The following is a 21,405-nucleotide window of genomic DNA, read 5'->3' as shown; positions in this document are numbered from 1 at the left end:
GACTTCCTATGCCTTCTTTAAGTAAAGGTTATACATTAATGCATTTCCATTAACATGCTTTTTCCAAACTTCTAAATTCAGTCTTTCAGTGCCAAACACATTTAAGGTAGGTCTTCCCACTTAAAATATCTGGTTAACAAAGACTTTCATAAGAATCTCCAGGGTCTTGTGGTTTAGTTGATTTCATATCCAGCTAAGTTGGAAAACAAGATTAGCCATCACATCAGTCTCCAGTTCCTGCAGTCTCTGAATGTGGTTTCACACTAGCAACTCTCCAGGAGGCCTTAAGCCAGTAACCTCTGGCTGGGGCTGTTTGGTTAGTTTTTCTTTCTGAGGTATCAGATCTTGGGATAGAGCAAATACTGGTTACACAATTCTCATTGGGTATCATAGAACTGTCTACCCTTTCAGCATAAAATCCAATCCTTTTTACAACCATATACATTGTGCTGTTTTCTAAAGACTCCTAACTCCACGTAAACAGAAATCTGAAGGGCTGTTGGGTGACTGGTGAGGCATGTATATCAGTGATTCAAAACGAAGACTACAAAATCAAGTTTCAGAGATGAAGGACTACAACTGGAACTGGGCTAAGGGCCATTAAGTTATGGGAGAGTTGGGCGATACATTCTGCCAAGGCCCTAAGAACTAGAACAATGATTATAGGAATAATGAACTAATTTGTTTGGTGGAAAAAATTTCAAGGCAGGATAGTGTTCAAAATTTCACATGACTACTGTTTATTATTCTGATCTAGGCCTGTAGTGAAACAGCAAGTGTGCAATTTGGTGAAGAAAAGAGTGTAGTTTAACCTATAAACAAGATGTTCATTACTTATTTTGAGGGAAAGTTCTGATGCAAGGGCTAGTTCCCTAATTGCTTCTTGATTTGTCAATAAAGAAGACTAGGAGTCAATTGCTAGGCAGAAGGTACAGATGGGACTTCCGGGATCCAGGAGGAAAAGGCAGATACAAGGAAGGAGTTTTTTCTGCCATGCTTTGCAAAGAAAAGAAGGCAACAATAATACAAGGTCTCTGGGCAGCTAGGCCCTGTAGCCTCCGCTACTGGTGGATGGCCAAGGATGGTGGCAGGGCTACTTGATACTAGCCACTAAGTTTAGGGTGGAAGGAGAGATGGAGAAAATGAATTGGTGGGAAGTATTTGTGCCCAGCAATTGTGCACAGCAGGCAAGTTGGAAAGTAATAAACCTGTGTATGTGTCTTTTACTCATGGATTCAGGTATCATTGGAGTGGGCTAGTAACTTGAGCCGTCCTGGAGCAAAGGTGGGTAGAAAAGGAAGCCAAGTAGGCAATCCTGAAACTACACCCAACAACTAGTATCATTAAAGACATGTTTGACACTGCTGTGGTACAACAGAAAAGCTGTGCGGGAGTAAGTCTCCATCCACTAAAGAATCCATTTTATGAAAGTTCAAACTGATTTGAAAATGTCTAATACTGATAACACCAGGGAAGCGTTTCTGGAAAATATTCCCCGGGGTCAACACACAGAAGAAAAGGTAACATTGATCCTGAGCTGGTAGCACAAACTGATGGCATCATCCATATAGTCCTGGTTCTGCAAGCATAAAAGATGCAGGCTTGAAAGGATCCATATTCTTCCATCATGGTTCCAGAGAGCTGCTGAGGCTAGGCTACGTAGCAAGGTTAGGGTCCTTAAATAAGGCCCTGAAAGGGTCATTTGGGAGAATATTAAGATGAAGCCAAAGTAGTAATGAGATCCTTGGGAGATTGGTGATGCCACAACTATGCCACGTGTGCTGAGGAAAGCTGCAGCCATAGATTAGAACCATCCCATGGACATTATATGCTGCAGGTTTGGGGCTTCTAACTTTGGTGTCCACAAAATTAATTGTAAGCTCTGAAGTCTAGACACGAGCTGAAGTATTTGGTGTTTATGCTGATGGGTTTCACTCTTGGTTTAGCCTGATCTTATCTTTTTTTCAAATCATAACTAGTTTTATTTCAAACGGTCCCTACAGACATTTATCAGTTTAAGTACCTCAAGAGCTACCTAACAAGTTATTAATGTGCAGAAACATGCATGAGAAGCAATAGGACACATCTCCTCTGCACATTACCAACTTGTCCCTCTGGAGTCATGGCACACATAACTGAGATCTGAAGTCACTTTTTGTATTTTTTTGTGATATATAGAATTACTAAAGTACAAATGTAACAAAGTACATATTTCCTCTTTGTAGAAATGGTGGCTTCATCAGAGAAACAAGACTTTGAATAATGTGTATTCTGCAGTACTACTCAGGCAAGATTTAAGTATGAAAAAAAAGTACATTAATTTCAGTATGTAAATTTGCTTTCATCTCTAATGAAAGGCAAAATTACACACATACACACAATCTAAGAATTGATTTATTTTAAAAATAAATTCTTGAGGATTTATTTATGTTTAGCTTGTATTTTTTTTTAATCTGCAGGTTACTTAAAACTTCTCAGGTGAAAAGGCGTTGGAAATTGGAAAGTCCAACCACAGATGTCACTTACTCAATAGTTTTGATTGGAGTTGATTACAACATGGCTTACTGCAGCATCTGTAACTCTTATAAGGGTGTCAGCCCAAATTATACAGCATTCCTGGTTTCAAGTGAATTTTTTTTTTCAAAAGTCCATGAGAAAAAAAAGGTAGCAAGAACTTGGAGGTTGCTGTTAGCTATACCCTTCTATTCCCAGTCACTCTTTCTGGGTTCAAGAAAGTCATTTAATCTATTTAACTAGATTTCCCTCACATACAAAATGGGAACAGAAGTGCTATATCACTGTACTGAAAAGAGTTAAATATAAAGCTTAAAGCTATTCATGTAAGTAAAACATTCAGCAATGATAAATGCAGCTCACCAATTATAATTTATTATCCAATTGACTTTAAAAAGAGAAACTCCTAAAACCAACACCTACATGTGTTCACTAGAAACACCTATGAGAAGACACATTTGGTGTTTTGTGAATCCCAAGTTTATTATCACAATGGTAAAAGCTGAACATCAAATTTGATCAATTTAAATTCAGTTTAACACTTCAACCAACTATGTGTTAAATAAAATGTAAACTGTTCCCAGAAACATTTTCTAACTCTAAAGCTCAATGAATAATCACAATGATTTAAGTGGAACAAGAAAAATTCCACAAGTAGAATCTGAGTTAAAATCATTCAAAATATAATTAGTAGCCATCACAGAGCAGTAGTAAGCAGAGGCAGAAAGGTATTTGTTTTTATTTATTATTTTATTTACATTTCAAATGTTGTTCCCCTTCCTGGTCTCCTCTCCACCCCCATGCCCTTCCCCTTTGCCTCTAAGAGGTTGCTCCTCCCCCATAACTGACCCACTCACTCCTACTTCTCCCCTCTAGAATCCCCCTTCTCTGGGGTATCAAGCCTCCACAGTACCAAGTGATCCCCTCCAGCACAGACCAGCCCATGTATGCTCTTTGGTCTGTGGCTTAGTCTCCAAGAGGTCTAAGGAGTCCAGAAAAAAGGCGGTTGGGGGCATGGTCAGGTATGGGGACTCTTTTCTAAAACGATCTTGCTGAATTAAACTTTCCGTGAAACAAAAACAGTCAAAAGAGCTTGAAACACTACTGATGCCAGGCCTACCAGCTGTTCCTCTGGCTTTTGAAGACACTGTTGCAGAATTTATTTAATCCCAACCTGGAGTTTCCACCCACCTTGTTCATTCAGTTCTCAGATAAAAGACACACAATTATTTACAATAAGCCTTAAAGAGCACAATAGCTAGGCAGATTATCTACCCTCTCTTTTGCTATTAGAATTTCCTATCAATAACCCTGAATTATTATGTACTGTTTCATCTGGGCTACTCTTTACTCAAATTGACCAGCCCTCAGGGCCATGTTTTCATGAACTCCCCTAACCCATGGTATCTTCACCTTCCTCCTTCACCTTCTCCCCTTTGTGGTTCTTCTCCAATTCCAAGCTCAGCTATTGGCTGTTGTCATCTTATTTACAAATCAAAAATAACTTGAGGGCAAGGTCACAGTATCAGTTGGGTCTACATACAGATTATTTCCTCTCTGGGACAAACCATTTCCTGGGGGCTCAATATTAGCATTAGAATAGAAGCAGCAGCAAGCCAACCCAGTATACAACATCCCTGGGAGACTGGAAAAGTGCCAATTTATGCAAACTAGGTGGTCTTTTGCATACTAGCCTTTCCAAAGACACTTAAAGAATGAGGATAGTAGAGTGGTATGAAAGGCAGAGAGGTAGCCTGCTGGACCAGCACACCTTGACTATCCAGAATTGTTTTTATGTTTCCTTTGAAAGATAACAGAAGTCACTTAGAAAATAACAATTTTAGTGAGGATGGTCAGGTATAAATAAATTCCAAAGAAACAGATTCACCAGGCCAAGTGTAAAAGGATGGTCAGAATGTCTTAAAAGAATTCTATGGAAAACAAGAGATAGGAGAACTTGAGCAAGGAGAGACTTAGAACAGATTGAATTCAGACTCACTAGAAAAGGAATCTGGTCTCTTCACTCTCTTACATAATAACTTACAACATTTATTTAGGTCTTTATAATATACTCTTTGAAAAAACAGAGAACTAAAATCTGTTTTACTGTACATATAAAAATAACATTTGAAAAATGATACATAACTATTAGATTGTCAAAGCTCTAAGACACCTGAACAGTATGAACACCAGACCAAGATGAATGTTTAATATCTATAATTTTCTTCATATCTCTTAAAAAACTACTAGCATCCTTACTGACACATGTTCCCCCCTCCTTTAGTTAAGGTGTTTATTACTGGCTCATTATTTAAAAGCCTAAAGGGGAGTGGGGAGGATGGCAGAGGGAAAAACACTGAAGTTCAATAATTAATTAGAAGGGAAATTACAGTAATAAGAATACTGAGAATAGAAAGTCTAATTTTGAATCCTGGAAAGATTAGTTAATTCTTTAAAATAAAGAATATATGTTAGTACTGTTAATAAGCAGTCTTTAATATACTTCAGATTATATTTAAGTGTTTATGCTCCTTTCAACTATTTTAAGTACTAATAGATTGAAGCAAATCATGCAACTGTTTAGATGTTCAGAAAAACTATTCTCACATAAGGACAGGTTTAACTTGCCTGCGACTTTGAAAGTAACATCGTAAGTTGGGCATGGTGGCATACATCTGTACTTAAGAGCACTAGGGAGGCTGAGGCAAGAGGATCACTGATAGTCTGGGGACGTCTGGGTGACAGAGAGTTGAAGGCCAGTCCGGGCTACATAGCAAGACCCTGACTCAAACATATATGTACACAAAGAAAAAGAACAACTTGAATTGTTCTGTCTAACCTATATGATAAAGAAGCTAGATCAGACGATTATGTTTCTGCCAGTTCTAAATGTCAATGATAGTTTATTACTTACATAATAAAGTTTTTTTTCTTTTTGCTAAACTAGACTTAATGCCTAATCTATGGTTTTCCTAACAGTGAAATGTCTTCAAATTGAATCACATTTTAGAAATAAGAAAATTAGCTACTTCTTAAAAATAAACAGAAATTCTCTACTTTTCAGCAAGACCAGTAAGACTATGTGGATACTAGTTAAAAACTGACAAGGTATAAAAAAACCTTAACTGAAAATGACACTACAAAACCAAGTTGTTGTTTACTTAGCAATTTTAATCTTTGTGCTAGAGAAAGCCTTCTATACAAGCTTTACAGCTATTTTTGATGCTTATCTGCTACCATAATAAAGACAAGTACTTTCCTCTGTATATACATAACTGCTAACTTTTCAAAAACTTATATACAAAATTCACATACATCTGAGAAAATTTCATTTACCACTGTAAACACTGATTTATTAAATAATAAAGTATAAGCTCAAGCTTTATAAGTCAGCATTAAATTTCTCACAGAGAAACCAGAACACAAGTCCTATCACAGATAGTTATCAATAGTTGTGAAACCGTCTAACTTGACTTTCATCAAGGCAGTGAAATGGGAGGTGACTGCAAGGTATGCAATGCTTTGGCCTTTCTTCGAACCAGTGCTTCCTGTCTCTTTTGTTGAATTTCTTCAGGAGAATACTTCCTATTTCTCTCTTCTTCATCTAAAAATTAAACAAAGCATAGGAATTACTCTTATAACCTTTAAGTCATTCTGAATATTTGCTATAATCTTTGCTTTTCCACCACTCTGGTTTGACTATTAAATCAAGAAGATATGTATATTATGTATGCATGTACATTATGCAATTACATGTACATACATAATAAACAGAATGTGAATGAAGGGACATTATTTCTCAAAATATATTATCTATCTACTTTGTTTCTTGGTATAACCAGAAATGGGAAAGTATACTCAAGAATTATTTATTTAAAATCAACTCCTCAGATAACTCTGATGTCTATTATTTTCTAAGCTAGATTTTAGCTACTTTCCATACCAGAGAAATACCAAAATACATTTTATAAAAAACAAACTACTATTTTACAATGGTATAAAATAAAGTCTTTAAAATTAGCTTAATAATATGGAAAATAGTTTCAAATGTATGAAATCACACTATAAAATTCTGATTTAGGAAGAGTTAAACACTTTCCAATCTGCCTTTCCACTGACACACACACACACACACACACACACACACACACACACACTTTCTTTTATGTGTGTGTATATAATATCAAACACAAAGTCAAATTGTTGCACAGTACTAAGCAACTAAGTGCTTTAATTGTAATTTTTTTTGTTTTAAGCATAAGGGCTAGCAATTGTTATTCTCTATAGGACACCCCCCTCAAAGTTAACTTTTGATAGCAAAATGTTATTGTTCCAACTGCTGACTCTATTCATTTTATACAAAAACAGTCATGTATATTGTAAACGAACTATCAGATACATTTCACTGAACTTTCTTACAATTCACATTTTCAAATCAGTTATTATGCTCATGTATTTTTAAAAAGAACACTAAAGTTTTAAATTTTAAAAGTGAGATTTAACATACTAGTTGTATAAAAACAGGCTACAACTTGAATAACTCTAGCTGTAAGCTACTAGCAGGTTTTTATTTCAAGGATATAATTTGGAGACTAGCTTCTGACACACCAAAGGAAAAGTGAATAAAAAAAAACATAAAACACAGGTGAGGCTGATATTAACCAGGAAGATTAAGCATTATGATCAAACCTAAAAGAAAAATTGCTAGGGTAAAAGGCAAATTATACATCTACCTAAAAATGCAGTCTGGATTAAGTCTTTACTGGAATTAAAAGTATATGTAATTCACTTTAGAAACCTTACCTAATTAATTATAGTATATTCAGTTTAAAATAAATTTATAATGTTTACAAGTATAATAGACTGTCAATAATTTTTAATGTTTTAAGACACACTGGACTGTAACATTGAAATATACTCATTGTTAGTACTAATAAAATCAAAATCTGTCAAAAACTAACCCAACCAAGCACCATCATTATAGAAACAGAGTATCTAACACAAACAACAATATAACATACAATATGTAAACTCTAAAAAGACCAAAGGAAACCTATAGGTACTAACAAGAAATGACACCTATAATTTATTAAGGAAATGCAAAAATTAAAGACATAGAGACATAATAGACCAAACCAAAGCATTTGTAGTCTATGAGAGAGGAAACAGACAAAAGGCGTTGAAAGGCCACTCAATAAAATCAACACATAAAATTTACTCAATCTAGAGAAAGAAATACTAAGAAGTGACAGAAGGAAGTACCAAGTCACATGCAAAGGTAAACCTCTGAGAATAGACTTCTCAGAAAAAACTAAAACCAGGAGATAAAATGGCTGACACATCATCCAACTTATCTCCCCGACTATGTTAACCTACTCCATAAATTAAATTAATTTAATTGAAATATACACAATATTCAATTTAACCATAGCAGAAATTCTCCTAACACACTAAGCTTTCTGCAAAACAGATGTGATATGTCTTAACATGTGTGCATGTGCACATACACACGCATGCATGCATGTGCATATACGTGCGCACACATGTGAGCACAAACACACACGCAGACACACACACACATGAGATAGGGATAATTTCCTCTAAGATCTATTGGCTGATGGATTTTTTCTTTTACCAGATCCATATGGGAAAAGTGGATCACTCAAGAAATCAGAAGGGGATTTTAGAAATGTCTAGAATCAAGTAAAAATAAAAACTTACTATAGAACATTTAGAGTATAGCTAAGTCACTGCTAAGAGAGAGAAGTTTATAGTCCTGAGTTGCCTGTATTAAAAAATCAGAGATCTTAAGTAATTCAAGTTCATTCTACAAAGTTAGTATTACCTTGATATCAAAATTGGATAAGGAATACATTTCCTGGATGAACATAGTAAAATTCACTCAATAAAATACTTCCAAATCAAATTCACTAACATAGTAATAGGATCATGATCAAGCTGACTTCATTCCAGGGATGCAGACATGACTCAGCCTACGCAAATCAATAAACATAACACATAAATAAAATCAAAGTTAAAAAAAAAATCCCCAAAGTTGGGAGGCAGAGGCAGGCGATTTCTGAGTTCCGAGGCCAGCCTGGTCTACAGAGTGAGTTCCAGGACAGCCAGGGCTACACAGAGAAATCCTCTCTCGAAAAACCAAAATAAATAAATAAATAAATCACATGATCATCTCAACACATTCCCAGAAAGTTTTAAATAAAACTGAACAGTCTCTCATGATGCCAACCATAAAGAATCTAGGAACAGATGGATTATACCTCAACACAATAATAAAAAAAAAAATGTATGAGACCAACATACAGTTAACATACTGCTAGAAAACTGATACCATTTACATATTAAAATTTGATATGAAAGAAAGTTGTCCTTTCTGCTATTATTCAACACAGTGCTTGATGTCTTAACTGCAGCAATAGCACACTAAGAGGGAATACAAACAACAGAAGCCACCAGATTATATCCATTTGTTCATGATCATATATATATATATAAAGGGTTCCAAAGACATCACTTGATCAGATAAACATTTTCAGTAATGTAACAGTATTAAAAAACTAATACATAAAAGCTAGTAGCTCTTCTATATATCAAACTCACAAAACAAACAAACAAAAACAAAAAAAAAACAACAAAACTCTAGGAGTAAAACTACCAAGGTCAAAAAAGACCTACACAGTGACAACTATAGAACTAAAAAGAAATTTAAAATACTAGAAGATGAAAATATTTACAATATTCATGCACAAGAAGAATTAAAGCTGTGAAAAATGACCCTATCACCAAAATGGGTTTACACATTCAATGCAATCCCCATATAAACTCCAATGACATACTCCAGAGAACTAGAAAAAGGCATTCTAAAATTTATATAGAAACTTATTTAGGGACATGGATGGACACATACACTCAAACACACAGCTAAAGCAATCCTAAGTAAAACCAATAATGCCAGAGGCACCAAAACAACCTGATTTCAAATTCTGTCACAAGAGTAACAAAATCAGCATAGAGCTGTCACAAAGACAGACACACAAATATCTGCATGCGGCTGATTCTCTAAGGGTCTAAAAACTTAAAGATAGCTTTTTAATAAATGATGCTGGAAAAATTGGATATCTATATGTATGTAGTATCTCTCACCCTTTTGAAAGCCAATTCAATATGGATTAAAAATATTAATGTAAGTTCTGTTTGAACTAGTGGAAATCAGGTAAAACATTTCAAAATACAGGGAATGGAGAACACTTTCTGGAAAGGACTCTTAATAGTTCAGGGGGAAAAATAGCCAGAATGAGAAGCAGGACTGTATCAAATTATAAAGAGTTTGCACAACAGAAGAAATTAGTAACCACAGTGAATACACAAACTAGATAATGGGAGAATACCTTTGCTGTATACTTACATTAGGGACTAATCCAGAAAATATAATGAACTCAACAACTAAATACAAAAAGTGCATAGATAATCCAGAGAACAAATGGCAAATTGAAGGCCTCCACACAAAGTCGCATAACAACAAATTAACACACTTAAAAAATGTTCAACATCATTATCCATCAAGGAAATACAAATCAAAACTACTCTTGCATTTCAGCTTACCTAAATTAGAATGGTTATCAAGGTGGAAGAAACCTTTATACACTGTTGGTGGGTAAAGCCAGACACACACCACACACCACACACCACACACACACACACACACACACACACACACACACACACACACACACACACACGGTCACTAGAAGAATCGGTACAAAGGGTCCTCAAAGGCTAAGACTAGTTATACTATTGTTGGCACATTACTGAAGGATTCAAAGTGAATAAGCAATAGATAGGCTTGTATACCCATGTTTATTACAGAAATATGCATTCACAACAGCTAAGTCATGTAACCAACCTTAGTGTCCAGCAATGAATGACTAAAGAATGTAATGAACAAGAACAAATTACATGAAGGGTGACCATCTGAGAAGAGGAGACCAGTAGCTAAGGGGTAATGGGATGCAGCAACTAAGATAAAACTGTTATATGCAAGTATGAAAATGTCATAATCAAACATTACTTTTTACAATATAAGATGATTTAAAATTTCAGGACATATACCAATATCAGTGGTGTTCTCAAACAATGTAATTGGTCCAAATTACTACATACCATTGTATTCCTACATTTTAGTAGGTAAGACAGGTTAATGAAAGATAATTCAATATTTTTCAGATTATAATTTAAGCTTTAGATTTTATGAAAAATGAACCATCCACTGAAGTTTTGTTTTACACATATGTATCTTCTTCTCTCTCTCTCTCTCTTTTTTTTTTAGATTACATTAAAGGTAAGTTTATTGGGAAGCTGCTCTTAGGTAAGTTTACTGGCCCCAAGGATTGGGCCAGAAGAGTCACATGTTGGGTGGGAGTGGGGAGAAAGGGTATGTGTGCAGAGAGAGGACAAATGACTTATGTGGGTTTAAAAGATTATTTTGTTGTTTTGAAGACTCTTGATGATGTAACATCATGAGAAAAAAGCAAAGTAAAAGTGCTGGGATCATACATTTTGATTTTACACCCCTCTGTGTACTAAAATTTCAAATATGTCAAAAAAAAAAAAAAAAAAAGACTGGAATCTAAGGGGACCAAGTTAAATTTTTGGGTGGTAACAATGTTGTAAACAGCTTCAAGATGTACCTTTTGAGGTGTGATTATTAAAAAATATGTATTGAAGGAATAACAATCCAAGAAAAGACTAATTGGAAGAATTAAAAGGTTCGCATCAAGTAACTCATATATTGTTACAACCAGCATTAAATTTTCTTTCGATATTAGTTAGTAGGTGTTAGTCAAAACAAAAATATTAATACTTTTCAATGAAAACTACTTTATACATACCAGGGGAAGATGGTTTCAAAGACTCAGAATATTTTATTGAAGATTGCTGATGATTAGCTTCAAGCAATGAATTGACTGTTTTCCTTTTTCCTAAATCCTCTGAGACTTTGCTAACAGGCATATTTCCTGCTAGATGATTTTGATTTAACTGAGAAAGAAACTGAGGATTTTTCTTCTTAAATGTGAATTTTGATAACTTCAGTATTTTGTTGTCATTCTGAGCTTTATCTGCTAAGCTGTTGTGGGATAGCTGCTGAGTACTCAACTTTATATTAGTAGCAATTTTTGTGCTCACAGGACCCAAATTTACATTCAAATTTGAACTTCCTCCAAGAACAAATTTTGAGCTATTCACTTGTACTGGTGTATGATTATTATTATTTGAACTCATAGAGTACACAGATGAATTTGTAGCATCCAAAATATTGGGACAATCGCCATATGTGTCTCTTTTCTCTACTGTCAATGGTTTATTCATCTGTGATTTATTTGCTAAAGACAATGGCGCTGCAGAGCTGACAAAATTCCAATGTTTAGATGGCACCAACTGACTTCCTTGTATAGATGCAGTACAAATATTTCTGGATCCACGTTTGGAAGTACTATTTACACTTTCTAACTCCTTGCTGCCCTTGTTTTCTTGCTGAGTTAGTCTTTCAATGTCGTCACAAGCCTGATATAACAAATCATCATCTACATCATCTGCTTCCCAGGTAGTCTCTAATTGATGACATGCTTTAATCATTTCACTGGCCAACAGCGGATCGTTCCAGTCGTCAAAGAAAGAATTGAACTTTGATCCATGAGACTGATTTGTGTTACACACAATGTTTTCTTTGCCCAAGAACCCAGAATCAAATGGGTCAGTAGTAGGTACTTGCAAAGGCTTAACACCAAGCTCATAATTTTGTTCATTAGGATACCTTGTATATGAACCAGACTTGTTAGAGGAATGTGTATTAAGTATACACTTACTACGACTATCTTCTTTCACTTTTTTAAGATTAGAGACAGCAACATAATCTTCATCTTTACTAACAATGTTAGTGACAGATTTCTCAAATTTCACTTTATTTCCAGTGAATGGTAACTTCCTTGACCCATCACCCAGTTGTGGTGAAAACCTACATTCCCCAGCATTTCTTAGCTCTCTGTTTCGTGTCTTTGAAGGAAGATCCAGTGTTATTTTTGAATTTCTTAACCTTCCACCTAGATTCATATTTGCTCTTGACGTGATTGTATCATTTTCACCAACTGAGGTAGAAATTGCCTTCTGACCAGTATCTTGGGCAGTTGTAGAAGGAAAGAGTTCAAGTATTTCAGCATTTTCCATAAGGAAGGGTTCACTGCTTAGTAAGCTTTCCCAGTCATCCTCAAAATCATTAGCAGTTAATTCATCAAGTTGCTTATTAGATGCTGCTGGTGTCTGAGGACAGGGAGTCACACATGATTTTAGTACTACGGTAGTATCTTCTTGAGGGGAAGGTGATACTGGAGTTGTATTTGGCAGGTTTTCAGTGAGCAGAGTTTCAGTCCTAATTATTTCCTCTTGTAGTAAGGCATTTTTCTTTCTAAAGGAAGTTTTACTATTGTTCAGAGAAGCATCTGACAGATCTTGGCTTAGCTGGCCACTACACATCTGAATGGAACCATCAAAAAGAGCATTAAAGGCTGCTTCAACATTTTGGTCAAAGGGTTTCTGACTATTGTCTTGCCCCTTTGCCGGGGACATTCTAGTGTCTCCTTTCATTTGCCTCTTTATTGGAGTACAACTTATTTCAGGAACTACATCATCTGATGCCATCTGTACAGAATCTTTATGGTTATCTAAATGTCCCATTTCTGAAGTTGGCTGAATAAAATCCTGATTCTTTACATCTTGCTCTTGGATCACATCAAGTTCTTCCATATTTCTATCAAACTGTTGGGCCAATTTCATAAGTTCTTTTTCTCGATTTTTTGTTTTTAATCTATTAAAAAAACATTGAGACATTTTAATTAAAAAACTGTTTAATAACTACTCAATTACTGTTTAGTATAGTTTGGTGTGACAAAACACCAAAATTTTAACTCTCAGAATAACATATTTTTAACTCACATATTGAAACAAAAACAGTTTACTATTTTGGCTTAATCTAAAACCTAAAAAAACATTAGTAAGAATAGAGTACCTGCCTCACTGAATTTCAAGTAGTGAAGGCTGAACTCACTTTGTGCAGCTGATTTTCACTCTTGATTTTTCTTTTGCTACACCAGGAGTACAAGGAATAGCAGTTTCGCCAATCCATACACCCAGCATGGAGTTTGTCACTGGTTTTTCATCCTTTGGAAGAGGGAAGAGAAGAGAAGCATAAGAACCCCATAAAACAAACAACCACCCCTCCCTCTCTAAGTAGAGAGGAGAGACTAGAGGGGGAGAATTCTGTTCCAAGAACTCAACAAACTCAAACAATGATAAGCTGGAGAAAGGCAGTAAGTCAAAAGCTATGATCCATTAATATTCCCACAAGTAAAAAGACAAAAGCAGAAAACTGTAAGTAGGAAAAAATTCAACTTATTTTTGCTGTATGTTTTTAGTTCCTTAATTACAAAGTTTTGAAAAGAGCTTTATATTTTAAACAGGGGTTCTCAACCTGTGGGTCATGACTCCTTTGGCAGCCCCCTATCTCCAATAATATTTACATTATGACTCCTAACAGTAGGAAAAATTAGTTATGAAGTAGCAACAAAAATAAATTTGTTGATGGTCACCACAACATGTGGAACTGTATTAAAGAATCACAGCATTAGGAAGCTTGAGAACCAGTTATAAACCAAACTAGAAAACCAAATTACTTAATCAATCTTACTTGTTTATAGTAACTAGAAAGAATATAAACATAAAATGATAAAAGGTTAAAAATTTGCCTCATTACTAGATTATAGGGTATTCTAATTTGAGCCTACCTAGTATGGGAGATCGCTCCATTGATCATCCTCTGATCTTTGCGAAGTATGTGCATGCTTTCATATATCCATGGAAAAAAACAATTTTTTAAAAAGCCATTTTACATTTATTTGCTTGAAGGTTTGGGTGAAAATATCTTCAGTTTGGTATAATATTAAAATCAGTTAACTTCACTGGAAGACTCAATATTTTCTGAATTGTTTGTACAACACTCTTAAGTAACATTCTTAATGACAATTTTGGAATCTATCCACTTACAATTAAATTAAATTCATATAAAGTTTCAAAAAGTCATGACAATTTTATGAAACCTCTCAAGAATATATATCAAGAGTCCTCTGTATGTTTATGAACTACTTGTAAGTGCTTATTTTAAATTATGATTATTACACAATTTACTGAATCCTAAGTACATTCTAGGTGCCACACAAGTTGTCTAAGCCTTCAATTTATGTTAGTGAGCACTGTATAAAGTTATATAAATAGGGAAATAAAGACCTTAAACACCACAGAAGAAATCACTACAGAAAATGAAATGACTATCTAATATGCAAATGTATGTCTTAAAAACTGAAATCAGAAACCATTAGGAAGAAATTAAATGATGTGAAGATAACTAAAAAAACGCACAAATATGTATGAGAGTATGACATTTTCCGAGAGATCCTAATGCTGTCAACAATTAACCTGCTTTAAGAATTGTGTAATCCTAGTATTGTTGTTTTTTCTCCAAATGTGTTGCTATTTCCAGCCCATTTAGTTAAAGAGCCAACAGTACACTCAACATTGTATCATTCATGTTAGGCTGGTCAGCCCAAACATGTTTTACTGTGCTTCTTTGATGTAGTTAATCAAGACATATTGTTAACACACACAGTAATAATAAAGCATAAATGTACTTTAGAAATTAAGAGTTGATACAATGAATCCTATGGCATGACAACATGGGAAGTAGAGCCACCAACTACAAAGCTGTACTGACTGTTGATTATAAGTCTAGATTTCTACAGTCAGAGAAAAGTTGTACCCATCTTCTCTTCTTGGATATAATGATTTCTCATAATCTCATTTTGGACCAGTGTTATCTGTGGATCATTACTATAGGCCAGTAATACATAGCACTATCCAAGGGCATATTAAGGAAAAATACAACAATTTCCTCAAAGACAACAGTAAGCAAAATTTAGATATTCTTAGAATTTAAGTGTTGATAATTAAGAAGACGAGGACTGGCAAAATGCCTCAGCATGTAAAGGTATTTGCTACCAAGTTCATTCCCTGGGACAACCGTAAGCAGAAGAGGAGCTGACTCCAGCAAGTTGACCTCTCCCACACACATGCTGTATGTACATATAAACACACAACGTATACATAAATATACATATACACACATATACATATACACACTTTTTAAAATGTAAAAAAATCAAGTAAGAAAAAGACAGAAAAGAAACTCATAACAGCTTCTCTTCTGGGCTCATTCTCTTACTAACAGTGACAGGACTAAGAAAAAGAATGAGTTACTGAACTCCTTTTTGTTAAATGATTGAAACTTCTTAACTCAAATGGCACAAAAATTGAAGAAAAAACTACAATAAGTAGATCATCATTAACATTGTACTTTTTGCACTCTTCAGTTTATTATAAACTTTTATGTACCTTAATCCTAGTAATCCAACAAAGAAAGCAAAGCTGGTAATAATTCTACTTTCTGGTTGAATGAACTGCGGTTAGGAACATTTAACTGGCTCTCTCGGTGTCACAGCACAAGAGGCTTCTTAAGGCCATCTGATTTTACAGTGTTTCTGGATGATTTTATAAGTCATTAAGAATACTACGAAGAGAAATTGTAATAGGGAAACTTCACTGTGGACAGTGAAGCAGCACTCTAGAAATATGTACAGTAAAGCCTTTGTGTGGCTTTAAGTGATATGTATGTTAAAGCCCTTGTGCCTGGCTTTCAGTGAAATGTTTCAGCAAACCCTTTGCCATGTTTGGGTCAATCAGTAGAAGCTGAGAAACTGTTTTTAGTCTGTTGAAACCTGGAAGAAATGTCTCTCTAGAGAATCTGAACATTAAGAGCTTGCTTGCAGCAGCACCAACCTTGGTCCTAAAACACTCCTGGCAAACCTGGAACTCTTACTTTTGATTATGGCTAGCCATGGTCAAAAGGGACTGACATTTGTGTGGGCTATCTGCTCTCACGGGCAGCAAGGGCAAAATAACTTTGGTAGCTGGAACCTTTTCCAGTGCCAATTAACCTTGTATAATGTTTGAATAAAGTAACCGGAGTGAGCTAGCTGATGTTAGTTTTTCCAAGATTAAACTCCTCTGCTGTTTTGAAAATGAAGACTTAGCATCTTGGTGAGCTTCTCTCTACTGTGCGACCTACAACTGACACTAATCAGTAAAGCTCTAACAATAGAAACTTCAGTATACAATAGCAACTAAATACATTATTTAAGGAATAAATAACCTAGAGATGACTTAAATATATGGGAAGGAGTGGAGGCATAGATTTGGAGTACAGCACTTGCCCAGTAAAAGTGAGTCCCTGAGTTTGAGTTTCAGCATTACCAAATGAATGAAAGAATAAATGAGAAAGAGATAATATACAGAGAGTGTATATAGAAGGACACGCACAGGTTACCATGCAAACCCATACCATTTTATGTAAAGAACTTCAGAATCAGCAGATTTGGATATCCAAAGGGGTCATGAAACCGTGTCGCATGGATTATGACTAATGACCATACTGCATATTCTATAGCTCGTTCTCTTTTTCAAGACATGCACTCAGAAAAGTCAAATGCAAACTTGGTTGCTCTAAACATGTTACTTTACATATGAAAGAAATACAAAAGCACACCATATGCAATTTTTGCTATTTTATAAACTATGAGACTTCCCATATTTACCTGAGGAGCAATACGATTAACAATATGTGAAATCTCATCACTGTATGCGCTGGAAATCTGCTTTTTTCTTCCTTTACCTAAAGAAAGAAACATTTCTATAAATCTTAGACCAGGAATTTTAAAATCAGTTGTTACTTTTTAGGAAACAATTGTAATCAGTACAACTTAAATGACTCCACAGTAATATCATGGCATATTAGACAGAAAAATCACACATGAGGATCTTAAAAACAAAAAAACCAAAAACATTGTATTGTTATCAGACTAATTTTACCAACAATAATCCTTCAAGCACCTACCCACATAAAAATAATAACAGATTACCTAACTGTTTTGTCATTGGAGAATTTTGATCCCAGAAGATATCAGTCTGCCCATCTGGATCATTTGGAGAACTGAAGGTACAGGATAATAAATCCATTTTCACAACTTGTGTTGGTGTCTCCTTTTCTGCATGAGATGACAATTGTTGCTTTTAAGTGTTACTTTACTTCATAAGAGCTAAAGTCAAATAACACCTTAAACAAATTAATTTTTAAGTCCCATATAAAACTTGTCTCTTAAAGACAATTACTTTAACCACAATGGAAATGTTTCATTAAAATAAAATAATGTTTCAATAAAAATAATGTCTTAATACTTCATTAGTTTAGCTCTGTAGTTAGGAAGTGTTTTTTGAAAATTCTATAGGCCCAGGAATGACAGGTGGCCCCTGAACTACTATCACCAGGCTTCAGATACCTCCACGATGTCAGCACATGTATTGCAAACGCATCCAAACAGAATCCCACGCTAAACTCTCACAAGCCCCTCCTGTCAACTTTACCCAAAATTTCTACTCCATCCACTCCAAAACCATTAGTGATTTGTTTCTAGAGAAGCTCTGTCTAGAATCACTTAAATTTTTACAATGTTACTGTTTTCCCAGCCTGGTCATATCATAGCAGAAACAAGCAAGGTAAGAGACGTTGTTTTAAGAACACACTCTAGGAGAGAGGTTATGATTCTGGTCCTTAGTGGGATAGAAATCTTTTAACTCCAAAAAGTTCAGAGAGAGGAACGCGCCATCGGTTTGCTAGGCTAACCGGATGTTACACCTAGTAAGTTCCGGGAGCAGTCTACAGTTTCGGAGGTGGCCCTCTTTGCAAAACAAAACAGCAAGGAAAACAACAACAACAAAAGGCCTGGGTGCCCGACTTCAAGGACGTAGTCCAAGGCACAGACCCCGCCCACAGCCAAAGAGTCAGTCAGAAAAGTCCGGGTTTACCGAAGTCGACTCCGCAGCCCTAAGCCTCCCGCCCCGTCCACACCGCCAGGCTCGGCTACCCGCCCTCTCCTCACCTCCGGGACTGCGCCCGCCGCCGTAAGCCACTGCCCGCCGCTGCGCCTGTCGCTGCTCCCGCCGCGCGGACCGTGTTCCCGCCCGGCTGAGCTGGGAGTTGCGGGCTGCCCTTTGCCCCCGCGGCCACGGCTCCGCCGCCGGGCAGCCCTTCTCGGCAGCCGCCCTGCGCGGCGTGCTCCTCCGTGCAGGGCTGTCCGCATGCTTCCTTCGCCGACTCATTCCCGCGGCACCGTCCTTCAGCTGCATTCACATTTTGCTACAGAGGAGCTGGGCAACGGCTCAGCTGAGAGCCCGCGCGCCAACGGCCACCGCCATCTTTGCAAGTCCGGCGCTCAAAATACGCTGCTTCGAATTGGCTGCCTCCGTCTAGGGGCGGGGTTACTAAACCTGGTGCTGATTGGCTGCGTCAGTTTGAGGGGCAGGGCTACGAAGGCTGCTGCCAGGGCTGAGGCAGCTTCCGCTGGGGGAAAGTTGAATTTTCTGAGGGCTACCGTCCGCCTCATCCAACTTAGGAGGAAATGCAGGACTTTTTTCTGGATATGTAGCTGGGACTCAGTATGTGAGACAGTAAAGAGATCATATGCAATGACAGATTCGTATTGAATTTAAAATTCAAATTGATTATTTGTAAGATTCAAATGTTGGTGCATTATTCGATAATATGAGAAAATAAAGACTATAGTTTAGGAGGTGATAAACGCGATAGTTCATAGATGTTCTGTTATGTGCATAGAAAAATCCAAGATGTAGGAAAACTTATTAATTTAGTAAACTAACAGTCGCTGGAAACTACATGCAAAACAGAGCTGTCATCTTAGTACGAATAAAACAGTGTTTATTTTGAATCAAGTAATAATTACCATGGCCAGGAAGCATTGATTCAGGTTGGCCTAAAGACATGTTTCAATATAAAAGCAATTGCACAGACTTTAACAGTCACAGAACAAAAGACAAAGCACTTGCTAGGCACTTTGTTGGGGACAACAGGTAGTAGGTGGATTACAGCAAAGCAGGAGATAATTCTTCCATAGGCTTTAGGTAAGGATAGTTCATGATATTCTTCTCTTTTGTTGATGGAAGTTAGTGGTCTGGTAATAATGCATTCCAAAGTTTTTACCTGGTAGTCTACAGGATGCTAATCCTGACAGCTGGGCCTTTAGTGGCTAGTTAGGCACTAAAGATAGCCATAAAGATTATTTGGTTTTATATCTGTAACACTCCAGTTTCCTTATCATGAAGTGTGTCTGCTTTCTTGTTTTTCAGACAGTGTTTTATGTGTGCCCTGCCTCCTTATTTAGTGCAGTCTCCTTGTGAACTCCTGGTCTTCCTGTCTCATGCTTGTCAGTGCTAGGTCCACAGGTGTAGGCCCTAAACAGAATCATCAATGTAGATGTGCCTTCCTCCATTCCCCAAATAAAGTGAAACTTAGAGGTTGGTTGTGCTTTAATAGATTAGTAATAAACCAAATTCTAAGTTTTTAGAGGATATGATTTGCTATAAATAGTAAAATAAGACATGAAATGAAAAAGGAAAAATAGACAAGAAATTCTTGATCTCTTGATGCATAATGAAGCAGAATATCACCCAAATGTCAAGAGAGAAGTTAAGACAGTGTTCTAGTGGTGAAGGGACCACAGACTTACACCTAAGTAGAGGCATTGCAGGATACAAATGTAGTCCATCTAAATAATGAGAAAGGACTATGGGAGATAAGTAGTACAGCCAGATGGAATGGTGGCTCATATGTGTAATCCTCCCAGCATGCAGAGGGCTGAAGCAGGAGGACTGAGAGTTTGAAGCCACCTGGGTTATATTGAGTGATCTTATCTCAGAAAATGAAAAATGATAACTGAAAAAGTGTATATGTATATATATGCATATACATTTTATATATATATAATTTACATCAATATGACTCACACATGGAAAAAAATGAGGTGACTTTGCCTCAATCCATATCCCTAAATCAAATACAAATTGATTCTATTTTTAATTGTAAAATAATTTTTATTTTATAAAATGATGTATATTGTCATCATGACAGAAAAAAATATATTTATACCAATAATGACACAAGAGGCAGAAACTGAGGTAAAACCTGCTAACTCATTGATGTAATTTTATTTTCTTAACTATTTACAGAACATCTATTTACAAGCCTGATTCTACAATTAAGCTACTAGCTCTTTAGAAGTATCTTTCCATCTGTATCATTCTATGGAACTAATCTACCTTTATCTTGATCTCCTCCAAACCCAAGAGGGCTTCTTAGCTCTCTTTCCTAGAATACTGTTTTACCTGTGTCCTGCCTGCTGCTTCTCTGTTGTTCCTGCAAGCCCAAAGAGAAAAATCCTTATCTCTTACCGGGAGCTTCTTCCCTAAGGCTCCTCCAAGCCTAAAGAGAGAGTTCTCAAAGGTCTGATTGCTTGGATCTCTAGCTCCTTCCCTACACCCTTGCTAGGGTGAACCACAACACCATCACTGTGGGTGCTCCAAGCCAAGTCACTAGGTTGCCAAATCATTTCACCTTTATGGTGGGGCAACTCAAGGCCATCCAGCTGACTTTGCCTGGGATCACAGAGCAAAACCCACAAGAACTCTAAGGAAAACATTTAATTAGGGGCTGTCTTACAGTTTTAGAGGCTCAGTCCATTATCATCATGGCAGGATGCATGATAGCATACAGGTAGACATGGTGCTAGAGGAGCCATGAGTTCTACATGTAATGGCATGGAATATATATTACCACTCCAAAATGTAGGGAAGGGAGCATAA

At 36.3% G+C, this 21,405-nt stretch overlaps 1 protein-coding gene across 2 annotated transcripts; it reads right to left on the bottom strand.

Annotated features, from left to right (window-relative positions):
• Window positions 1-2,978: 2,978 nt before the first annotated feature.
• On the bottom strand, window positions 2,979-18,962 carry Etaa1 (ETAA1 activator of ATR kinase). 2 transcript variants are annotated; one of them, XM_031339481.1, is made up of 6 exons: window positions 18,630-18,962; window positions 17,613-17,738; window positions 17,289-17,365; window positions 13,634-13,746; window positions 11,424-13,393; window positions 2,979-6,118 (listed from the first exon to the last, which is right to left on the bottom strand). In XM_031339481.1, exons 1-6 carry the CDS (start codon window positions 18,874-18,876, stop codon window positions 5,994-5,996), a joined length of 2,658 nt encoding a protein of 885 aa, XP_031195341.1. In that variant the 5' UTR covers window positions 18,877-18,962; the 3' UTR covers window positions 2,979-5,993. The 2 variants fall into 2 exon arrangements, with proteins under 2 accessions (XP_031195341.1, XP_031195342.1); XM_031339482.1 differs by having other exon boundaries at window positions 17,618-17,738; window positions 18,630-18,956.
• Between the last annotated feature and the right edge of the window lie 2,443 nt (window positions 18,963-21,405).

The sequence above is a fragment of the Mastomys coucha genome, unplaced genomic scaffold, assembly GCF_008632895.1.
Source record: "Mastomys coucha isolate ucsf_1 unplaced genomic scaffold, UCSF_Mcou_1 pScaffold22, whole genome shotgun sequence".
Classification (NCBI taxonomy): Eukaryota; Metazoa; Chordata; class Mammalia; order Rodentia; family Muridae; genus Mastomys; species Mastomys coucha.
This window is presented reverse-complemented; position numbering and strand designations above follow the sequence as displayed.